At 42.2% G+C, this 11,725-nt stretch overlaps 1 protein-coding gene across 1 annotated transcript in view; it reads left to right on the top strand.

Annotated features, from left to right (window-relative positions):
- Positions 1-6,147: 6,147 nt before the first annotated feature.
- Positions 6,148-11,725, top strand: part of LOC124251918 (ceruloplasmin-like) — a 29,800-nt gene continuing 24,222 nt past the window's right edge. The window contains exons 1-5 of the mRNA XM_046684901.1: positions 6,148-6,558; positions 7,406-7,656; positions 8,810-9,022; positions 9,506-9,676; positions 10,330-10,572. Of these exons, the coding sequence (XP_046540857.1) occupies positions 6,404-6,558; positions 7,406-7,656; positions 8,810-9,022; positions 9,506-9,676; positions 10,330-10,572 (1,033 nt within the window). The 5' untranslated portion in view covers positions 6,148-6,403. The remainder of the gene's footprint in view (positions 6,559-7,405; positions 7,657-8,809; positions 9,023-9,505; positions 9,677-10,329; positions 10,573-11,725) is intronic.

Raw genomic sequence — 11,725 nt, 5'->3', positions numbered from 1 at the left:
AGTGCAAGGGCCTTATGTAGCAAGTGTGGCTAGTACGTTAAAGGAACAGCAAGGAGACAAGCCTGCCTGGAGCAGAATGAGCAAAGGAGAGAAGAGTGGAGATGAGAGAAAAGAGGTAATGGGAGGTAAGATGAGAAGGGAGTGTTGAAAGCCATAGAAAGGACAGTGGATTTTGTTCTGCAAGAAATAGGAGTCCTTGCAAGGCATTGAGCAGAGGAATGACCTGATAGAATTTATATTTTTAAAGGGTCACTCAGGCTGCTATGTTAAGAACAGACTGAAGAGAGGCTTGCCTTCTTCAAAGCTGGAAGAAGGGATACTATTTGGGAGGCTTTTCCGGTACTCCAGAGGGACGCCATGGTGGCTTGAACCAGCAAGTATCAGTAGAGGCGGTGAGAAGTGGCTGGTTTTAAATATATTTTCAACAGGTGACAGACTAGAGGTGAAAGGTGAAAAAAAGATGAGCTAAAGATGAATCCAAGATTTTTGGCCTGGGATATGAGAAGGCTGGCGGTACCATTAACTGAAATGCAGGCAGTGAATGGAACGACTTTCAGGCATGAACAAAATCGGTTCAGTTTTATAATTCTTTGTTTCTATATGGATAAGATATTTTCCCTCTTCTGACTTCTTTCAAGATTTTCTCTTCACCTTTGGTTTTCTGTAGTTTGAATAGGATAGGCTTAGGTATAGGGTTGTTTTGTTTTATTTTGTTTGGTATTTATTCTGACATTTGGTCCTCTGACTTCTTGGATCTTGGATCTGTAGTTTGGTGTCTGTCATTAGTTTTGGAAAGTTCTTGGTTGTTGTTACTTCAAATATTTATTTTACGCTTTCTTTCTTCCTCTTTTGCTATTCCACTATTGCACGTGTGGCATGTTTTGAAATTATCCCATAGTTTTTGGATGTTCTGTTTTGTTTGTTTTATTGAGGTATAGTTGACACATAACATTATATTAGTTTTAGGTATACAACATAATGTGTTTTGTTTGTTTGTTTTGGTTTGCATTTTTTTTCTCTTTGTAAAAAGTTTTGGAAGTTTCTATTGACTGATCTTCAAGTTCACTGATTCTCTCTCTGGCTGTGTCCAGTCTAATGAAGCATCAAATCATCCTTCATTTCTATTACAATGTTTTTGATTTCTAGCATTTTGCTTTGATTCTTTCTTAGAATTTTCATCTCTCTACTTACATTACCTATCTGTTCTTTTGTGTTGTCTACTTTTTCCATTGTAGCCCTTAACATTGTTAACCATAGTCATTTTAAATTCCATGTCTGACAATTCCAACATTTGGTTCCTATTTGAGTCTGGTTCTGATACTTGCTTTATCTCTTCAGGTTGTTTTTTCTCGCTTTTTGGTGTGCCTCGTAATTTTTTACTTAAAAATGTCATATTGGGTAACAGGAATTGAGGTAACTAGGCCTTTGGTGTGACGATTTATCATAATCCAGCTAAAGGCTGGGCTTTGTTCACTGTTTGCTATAACTATAAGTGCCAGAGGCTTCAAACTCCTCTGGTGTTCTTTTTGTTTGTTTTTTTAACTTCCCTCTTGACTTTGGGCTTCCCTAAGTATTTCTTCTTAGGGACAGTCTGTGTCTTATAGCTTTTTCAGCTGTCATTCACTGTTATTATACTGGAGCCCTGTTTGTATCCTAATAAGGTGTAATGGAGGGAGAACATTCTACAATCTTCCAAATAAATCTCAGTCTTTTAGTCAACCTCTATTTCTTGCCTGTGACCTTGTCAAGTGTTTCTTCCTGTAAACCAGCCCCTAGCCCCCTTAGGTGAACAGGAAGCCTACAGGGGGCTGGACTGAGAGAGACCCTCTCCCATGGCTCTGGGACAAGCCTCTGATAAAGTCTTCCCCATGGAGAACAAGCCTTTGTTATGGAGAAGTCTCTCAGTCTATTTCACAAGGTTGACACTTCTCTTTCCCCCGTCAGAGCCATGTGGGGACCTTTCTCAGATCTCCACCTGGAGAACCTGGTAGCGTTCCTGGAAATAAGGCCCATGAAAGTGTTGGGGGACGCCACTAAGGCTGTAGCCCCCAGGAGTTTCTCACTCTCATGCTAGTCTGTACTCAGTTTCCAGCAATTCACTGAAATTACCATTTCAGTGTTCCTACCAGTTTATGGCTCCAGGAAAGCAGATCTCTCCTATGACTCTCTAGATGTGCCTGACTCTCCAGATTTGGGAATGGTGGTTTGCCCTACAAACTCTTTTCTCTGATGGGTTCAAGAAAAAGTTGTTAATTTCCATTTTGTCTGGTGTTTCTTGTTGTAAGGATGGCAGTCATGACTTCCAAGCTTTTTACATGTTGGAACTAAAACTAGAATTTGTAGGGGTTCATATTTGGGCAAGTTGAGTTTGAGGCGTCTACTGACAGCACTAACACCACCGCAATCTGGTTGACAGTTTTCCACAGAGTAGCTAGATTAGCTAGTTGTTTAAAACCCCCAAGTCCCAGATAAAAAGACCTTAATAAACCTCCCTTGCAGGATTTGCTGATGCAATTAGAGCTAATGTTTGCAAAGTGGCTAAGGAAGATCTGATTTGCAATAAATGGTGGTTATTGATAGAAGTAGTAAAAAGAGCAGAAATGGATGTAAAAGTTATCCTTAAGCTCCCCATCTTGCCCCCAAATCATTTAAATTCCATTGGTCTACCTCATCGGAAGATACGATTAGACTCATACATTCTGAGCAAAACTTAGCATTTGTTGATAACATAGAAGTGTACACACTTAAACTATTGAAGCCAGGTTATAAGGTCACATGGAAGAAACATTTAACTTAAATCCAATGATTTCTATTGGACTCCTGGTGCTGTAACTTGACAGTGTGCATCCTGCAGCAGCTTACTTGACCTTAGAGCTCTGGAGACCTCATCTATTAAACAGGTATAAGGGGTGGGGGTTAGAGGAGAGTGTTGTGAAGATTACGTAGGGTAAGATTTTTCTTTTGTAAGGTATTTTACATATTGTAAGGCTTTTTACAAACATAAGATGCTGTTATCACTAGATCCTTATGCATATTTTCATGCACTCTATTATTTCAGTGGTTGAACGGAAAAACCAGGAAGGAATCCAAATTTTCCTCCAAGGTGTTTGAGCTCACGTCTTTGGTCCAAATTCAACAAAGCTGAGCTAAGTAAGTCGCCTTATGCTCTTGGGCTACAAACCAAGAATATCGTCATATAATGGTGACTTCAAATACTGCTGCACCTCCAAAAGACTGATCTGCTGAGGGCCATGCAGGCAGGGAAGGATAGGACTGCAAAAGTTATTTCTGTCTTGACAAGCCATAAATTATAACACTACCTAAGAAAAAGTGCTTCCTTCCGCTCCTCCCTTCCCTAAAAAAAGTAGAAGCCAGTTTTCCCATCTTTTGTTGAGAAGACAACAAATACTTCACAACACCATTTTCGTTTACTGGGGGAGGTTGCTAGCTGTCTTTTTTTTTTTTAAAAGATTGGCAACTGTTGCCAATCTTCTTCTTTTTTTCTCCCCAAAGCATAGTTGTATATTTCACCTCAGTACATAGTTGTATATTTTATTTGCGGTCCTTCTGGTTGTGCTATGTGGGCGCCACCTCAACATGGCCTGGTGAGCGGTGCCAAATTCACACCCAGGATCTGAACCAGCGAAACCCTGGGCCACTGAAGCGGAGGGCACAAACTTAACCATTCAGCCACGGGGCCGGCCCTGCTCACTGTCTTTGAATGCCTGCTCTGTGTTAGGTGGAAGCTAGTCCTTCAGGAGCCTTGAGATTTAGTTATTATTACCCTTGAGTTACAGATAAGGGGACTCAGGATCAGAATGATTCTGCAACTTGTCCCAAAATACACGAATAATAAATGGTGGAGGAGGACCTGGAGGTAGAGGTGTTTGATTTGAACGCACTAGACTTCTTTGACCTTATCGGGTACCTACCACAGACAAAAAATGCCAGCTGAATGGTCTTCTATTATCCACATTCCAGAGCAAAATCCATGTTCCTGGGAGGATGAGGAAGGAAGTCATAGAATTTCCGGATAAAGGGACATTTGAAAGCCCATTTAAGGAACCCAGCCCGCCTGCCTGATGAGCGGGTCCTTCTACAGCAGCTGGTCAGGCCTCACTAACAGGGATGGTTATGAGGTTCCTCCACATATGGAGCGGAATCTGTGAGACCACAGCTTCCAACTATCCCAACACCACTGGATCTCCCCCTTGAGGTCAGAGAGCTCATCCCTAACCCCTCCCTCGGGAGACCTGCCACGTCTGACTTGGGTCTTCTCTCCAACCCTTTCAACTCTTTCCCAGAAGGTGCCAGAGGTGAGTCCCTTCCTCTTGGCTCTCCTTTCGTTTCTCCACCCACCTCAGTCCCTCCAGGTATCGCTTTTCTGAATTCCTTCCAACATCTGCTGGTGACATTAAATTCTACCAAAACAGCGGGCTGTTTACCCAACTTCCTCTTAAAACTCACCAAAATTTCACAAATGTGAAAAACTTTGTGATATGAGAGCCTGGAACTTTTGACCTGTGTAGAACTTAGCAACAGTTGCTCATAAGGTAGATTATAGCCTCATTATTTTTTAATGCAAACCCCCCCAAACATTTTGTTGATTTTTTACACCAAATAATATAGAAATTCATTCTCTTTATAAAAAATTTAAATATAATAACCCTCTCTCTTCCTCTCAGAGCTGTATTCAGTTTGATATGTACACCATGGGGCGTTTCCTTAAGTGTGTATTGATATCTGTATGTATGCCGAGGAAAAATATACTTTGATTTTGTATGTTTTAAAAAGCAAATGAAGTATGTTCATAATAGAAAAAAAACTATGCAATTAAAATGAAAGAAGTGGACTCCCAATTAGTGGTATGTAGAGTCTCTAACACACGGAGTTGAGGAATAAAAGTGCACTGCAGAGCAACACGCGCCATAGGATCGCACTGCCTTCATAGTTCCGTGAGTTTCCAAACCTAAGTCAAAGTACCACTGCGTCACTCTGCCTGCTGAGAGCACGGTGACTTTCAAATTGCAAAGTCTCGACGCTACCTGACAGTAATAGACATCCCAATACATGCCGATACACAGATCAATGGCAAATAAAGACCCTGCTCCTTTCCCCACTTACTGGAACCGTGGCCAAGGCACTCTATTGACTGGTTCCAAAAGAGTTAACATTTATTTCTTGATATCTCTGGGAGATATACAGAATAAAAAGAAGTAGTCCCTAATCTACAGGAGCTATCATCTACTGAGGGTAGAGAAAATACCGCATGAACATTTGAACAAGACGAAAGTATTGTTTAAACCAGCATGTGGTTAATTGCCAGCTCTTGACTTGGCTGGTGAATTCAGAAAGCAGGGATGTCTGTCGGCCGAAATGGTCAGGGATGGCTTCACCGAGGAGGGGAAGCATCAGTCAAGGCTTGACGAATGGGAAAAATCTGAATAAACTAAGGAAGGAAGATGAGGAGGGAGGGAATACCAGGCTGGGGAACAGGTGTGCATGCAAGGAGATGCGTTCAGAAAGTCCATTGTAACAATAGGGAAAGGCAGGCAAATGACGCTTGTTGAATATCGACTGTGTACCAGGCGCCCCAAGCTCCTCTACAACATGTGCTGTCTTGTTTAATTTTCACGACTTCTTCTTTGGGTAAGTAACATTATTATCATTTTATAAATGAAGAAATTGAGTTCCACAATCACACAGGTCACATAACTTGTAAGTGGCAGATTTAAGATCTGAGCCCAGAGCTGTCTGATTCCGGTGCTCATGCATTCTCCCCAACTCCACACTGTGTCCCTAATAAGACAACTTCCCAGAGGGGAGGGACCCCGAAGGGAATTGTGGAGACAAACTTGGAATACTAGATTAGGGGCTAGAATATGGGTAGTCTTAAATGTCAAGAAATTTGAGAAAAACTTAAAGAAAGCCATAAATGAGAAGGAATTTAAATTATCCTCTAGGGGAGTAAGTCATTAAAAGTAACATTTAAAGAAGAATCCGGGAATGGTTTGTAGGATGAACTGGAACAGTGAGAAAATGGAGGCTGGAGATTATACTGGAGGGGACACCTATAATCCAGGAACAGACAATAATCGACAGGGGATGATAGATGATCTGGGTAGCCCATCCATCCAGCAATTCAAGCACACTCTAAACTGGCAGTGTACACGGACTGGGTCAGGTACCGGCATTCTCTATGGTTATGTAACATTTCACCTGGCCTGACTAATAGAAACCAAATGCATTCAGAACAGCAATGACATACATGTAGATGAAGCTGACGACGGGCTCTTACCCAGCCCTGATTTATGTAAATGGACACAAATAAAGGAAGAAAGCTTGGATTATAAAAGGAAGGCACAGGTCACCCAGTTAGCCTCTCCAGGCTCAGGCTTTGAAAATGAAGGTGCTTTTGCCACTGACCTTTCTGTTTTCTATTAGTTCTCTAGGTTTGGCAAAAGATAGGCACTACTACATAGGAATCAGAGAAACCACTTGGAACTATGCTCCAACTGGTAAAAATATGCTCAATGGGAAGCCTATTTTAGAAGATCAGTAAGTAATACCTTTGCATTGAAAAAGTCACTATCAGAAGCAGAAGTTGGTAATTGTAACTCATTGATAAAATGCTGATGAGGAATTACCCATGACTGGCCCTTTAAGGGCACATTTGATGTTGGAACCACTTTCTTTGTTCTTTTAGTGTAAACATGGCATGGAAGACAGATATTAACATAAATCAGAAATTGCTCCTTCCTGAGATTATCGCCATTCTTGCCCTCGCGACACATTATTTCAGGGCTCATCTCTAATTCTGTGTTTATCGTCCATTTTGTTTGAGGGGTGCTCAAGCTGTAAAACCATACCTTTCCTTCTGATACGGAGAGTATGGCAGAGAGCTGCAATATTGTAGCATCTTCTCGCTTTCTCTCTTCAGACAATCGGGAGGGGGAAATCTAGAGGTGGTGAGTGGGATTCTGATTTATTACATCTGTGGGCCTAAATGCCCTCAATTCTACCAACAAATCCACAAATCCATTTAAATGTGTAAACAATCTTAAGTCATAAGGCTTGCTTAACCCACACTTGAGAGCTAACGTAACCTCAAAGTGGAGTGAGAGACATTTCTGTGGTTGATTACAAAGAATTCGGTAAGTCTTTTAAACCAAAATGCCATACATATTCTTGCTACACTTGTACTTGATCTCTTCCTCAGCCACGCCAACATTCTCCTTGCCTACAACAGTTTTATTGCCTTCCTTCAGATCTTCTCAGTGTCTGAGTTTTCTTTATCAAAATTGGGCTAAAAAGCTTCTGACTTCTAGTTTCAGTTGATTGAACACTGTTTTCTTTCCAGTCAAAATTTGTTAAGGTTCTCCCTTTTTATGTTTATTTTCTACAGAGACTATCAATCCCAAACATATCTACGGCAAGGCCGAGATAGGATAGGGCCTGTCTATAAAAAGGCTTTGTACTTTCAGTATGCCGATGACACATTTCAAGCAATCATTGAAAAACCATCCTGGCTGGGGTTTTTAGGACCAATAATTAAGGCAGAGACGGGAGACTTCATTTACGTACATGTAAAAAGTTTTGCTTCAAGAATCTATGGCTTCCATCCTCACGGAGTCTCCTACACTAAAGAAAACGAAGGTGAGTGATCCTCTTTTTTCACATTTCTCAGCTTTTGCTTATGGAGAGTGTGAGCCCAACGCCTTAGGAAAAGCAAGGTGGTGGTGGACTGGTCATCATTCTGAACCGGGAGTAGTTTGAGGTCAGTGTAGACTTACTTCTGATGTCTTTAATGTTTATATCCAAGATAGTCCCCTTCCAATTTCTCATCTTAAACGAGTGACCAGCCGTGTGCAATTCCTGGAAAAGAACACATGCTTCTCACTCACGCACACACGAATAATAATAGTAGTGTACAGGAGACACCCACAAGCTACATGTTAGGTTGGCAGAAATACTGTTTTCATTTCCATTTCCTGGTAGAGGAGGATTAGCCTCTTGGAAAACATCAGGATCGAGAGAAGTGCCTATTCTCGAGACGGTGTCTTCTCTCCGAGACATCAACAGTCACCACTGCCTGAAGGTGTGCGGAAAAGAAAGGGAAGAGAAAGTCAGCAAATAGGGCTTTGTGTTCAACGTGGAGCAGAAGCGTCCCAAAAGATGAGTAAAGGATGAGAGGTCTGCCATGCTTCAAAGTCTTCTCCTGAGTGAAGGAATTTTACCCATAGTTGTCAGGGTTGCAGCCTCAGAGGTGGAGATCTGAGGTGAAATTCTAAGAGAAGAAGAAAGAAAGGAGAACAAGGCCCAAGATTCAGAACCAAGGTAATAGCTCAGGGTAATGTAAGCCGTGCAGAGGGCCACTTGGGACCCCAATGGCTATTTGGAGGCAATGTGGATGCGTCTTGATGCCCTGGGTCCCAAGTCTGACTTGCAGTGAAGAAAATATGGAGGGCAACTCAGGAGGCTGGATCTCAATATCCAAGATCTAGGCACACAGAAGATGCACAATAGATATTTGTGGGGTCTGCCAATAAAGGTGACAATAGTTTGCTAATACACTGCCTGCCGTGTTCCAATTTAGTCCAGAAACTGGCCAAGCTGGGCATTTATGTGGAAACCAACTTCGGGGGATCTAGGGAGACAGAAGACAGGAGAGGGGAGGGGGGAAATGCACACCTTATTCTAAAAGCACAAATTCACATACATTTGTGGCTTAACGGTGGAAGCATAAGTCATGTTCAAAAGAGTGTTGTCTGATGGTTACTGTGACTGCAGTGCCGGTTACGATTTGTAGGTGCTCTGTATCCTGATAATACTACCGCCCTGCAAAAGAAAGACGACCGTCTGGAGCCAGGGAAACAGTATACTTACAAATGGCATGTGGAAGAAAATCAGGGCCCCGGCCCCAATGACAGTAACTGTGTGACGAGGATTTACCACTCCCATATAGTCACTCCAAAAGATGTGGCTTCGGGACTTATTGGACCAATTCTGACTTGTAAAAGAGGTAACATATTTTTCAAATCTTTTTGTAGCAATAGAGTCAACCGGAGTATGTGGGCTGTCCCTTCCTGTCCCAGAGGAATTTTGCTATCCAATGAGCGCCCGTTTCCTGCCTGGACCTTCAGGCTCCGGGTCCAGAAAGTCAAGTTGCCATCTTGGGCTCCGAGCACTAGATGGCGATCGTGAGTCCAACAGCCCAGTTCCAGTCCAATAATGCACGTTGGTCACTAGATGGCAGTCAAACCCAGTAAACCTCACCTTAGCCCCCTTAGCACAAAATTGCTGCCAGCTTTGTCTCTACTACGGAGAAATGTTGAATCAGCAGGGTGGGAGGAAGTAGGAAGACGAGAGGCTGTCTGCTGTTTTTTGCCTGCTTGGTTCCCTAGGGCTCCGTGTGTGTAGGTCTGATCAGTTACAACCGTCAGTTTATTTTATAGCAAAAATAATCATTGCAAAGAGGAAGTTTTGCTCTTCTTTTTTGTTTCAGGCACGCTGGATGGAGACGTCGAGAAAAATATCGACCGGTCTTACGTTCTGCTGTTTTCTACAACTGATGAAAACAGTAGCTGGTATATCGATGACAACATTAAAACGTATACTGAATCTGGCCAAGTTAACAGCAGTGATCCTGGCTTCCAGGAGAGCAATCGCATGAGCTGTAAGACTAAAAAGAACTTTCTCATTCACAGTGTCCTGTAATTCTGACTTCTGTGATGCTGTTTAGTGACTTCCCTTGATCAAGTTGTTTAGTCGAGCTGAGATTTTTCAGTCTTTCAGGGTCTGTTGGTTGATAGGCAAGACATCTAGTAAATCCTGCCGGTTTCCAAAGTTTCATAGCAAGCAAGGTCAGGCAGATGCAAATGTTCTCTGAAGCCTGATATTGATAAAAAGTAGATGGTAAGAACATAGAAAAGATGCGATTTTAAGGTAGCAAAATATTATGGAAGAACAAAGACGTGACTGACTATTTTATGAAAACGTGCTTCTGTGTAGAATTTTTCAGAAAAGGTGCTCTCGTTCTCTCGTCGCCTTTATCCTGTCTCTTTTTTCACAGTCTTGGGTTCTTTCTGTTCTCTTCCCCTCTTCACTGCTTCCTGCCTGTCAGCTGACTTTCCATCCTCTTGCCTCTAAACCTTCATGCCCCATCACTTCTAATCACATACGATGTTTATGGCCTCCTTTTTTGTGAAACACAAATCAGATCCTGTCGTAGATTATGCGTGAGCACAATGTCGACACAACGAGGTTTACATAGTGAGGAAGCAGCCCTGACCTACCGTGCTCAATAGGTTACCATCTGTTTGTTTCCAGCGATAAACGGATACATGTATGGAAATCTGCCGAATCTCACCATGTGTGCAGAGGACAAGGTCAAGTGGTATTTTGTTGGCATGGGCGATGGGTCTGACATGCACCCCATCTCTCTCCATGGACAAACGCTCATCTCTCAGAATCACAGGAAGGACACCATTACTGTCTTCCCCGCCTCACTGATAGATGCCTTCATGGTGGCCAAGGGTCCTGGAGAGTGGATGCTGGACTGCCAGGTACATGGTAAGGATTTATTACTTTTACACACTACAAGGTCAGAGAACTTCTAAGGGTACAACCCGTTACAAATGCCTCATCTTCCAAATGGAGAAACTGACAGCCAAGGAGGTGACAGGATTGCCTTCTGGAAAGTCAGTGACAAGGTTAGGACTGGAACCCGGGTCTCTGACACTCTTAACTCTATGATAATAAACCCTTTTAGGGATATAGGAGTTTTTTGTTATTGTTTTTATCAAAAAAACCCTTTTATATTCATTGGCCTGTGAGCCTCACAAGAACCTGAGTGTCAGAGAGAGCAGGTATTATTAGTTTTTTTTAATTGAGGAAACAAGTTCCAAGAGGTTAAAACACTTGTCCCAAACCCTCTAAGAAGCAGAGCCAGGAATTACGTAGGGCCAGATCATTCTCATCCAGTACTCAGGAAACCTCCTTATTTTAGCTGATTTCCCTTTCAATCACACTCCCCATTGAATGTCAGGATGGCCGGTTATAAAGTTATCGATCTTTTCTACTCTCAAATATGACCCAAACTCTACATATAATCATGTAAATATTTTGTTTCATTTTTCAGTCAGAAAAACATGATTGTTCTTAGAACTGAAGAACTCAACTTTTGTTTCTTTGTTCAAAAATGAGATTTACTTCTCTCATCAAAACCTTTCTTTTTTCTAAGTCCCATACTTGGGTTGACATCATGCTTCAGCTAATTATTTGAGCAACTGAACAGCAAGTGTTTATCAGGATTTCCTATGTGCTGTGTCCCTCCCAGGGCTGTGGGGGAAAAGAGAACCACACACAGCTATTGTAACTCAAGGACTGAATTTCATGATGAAACTGTTCCCACTTAGAAAGGCATGTCGTTTTGGGGATTAAAATGTGCCCTCAGCCCCACTCCTCCTATTTACCTCCTTGGCAGATGGTGCCTTCAGGACGAGTCTGTTCCCCTCAGCTCTGCAGGAAGCCTGGGGTCAGCCCCAGGCACAATGGAGAAGGCTTCTGAAAGCTCCTTGGCTGATCGACTCCAGAATTTTCTCCTGTGTTTCTTCTCTTTCTGTGTTCTACGGTTATTTGTTTGTTTGTTTTAATTTACTTGCAGCCTTTTTTTTTTAATGTAATTATAAGAATACGTGAACAGACTTTTGCTGGAAGGAAAGGA

The sequence above is a fragment of the Equus quagga genome, chromosome 1, assembly GCF_021613505.1.
Source record: "Equus quagga isolate Etosha38 chromosome 1, UCLA_HA_Equagga_1.0, whole genome shotgun sequence".
NCBI lineage: Eukaryota > Metazoa > Chordata > Mammalia > Perissodactyla > Equidae > Equus > Equus quagga.
Note: the sequence above shows the minus strand (reverse complement) of the source record. Positions and strands in the feature narration are given on the sequence as shown.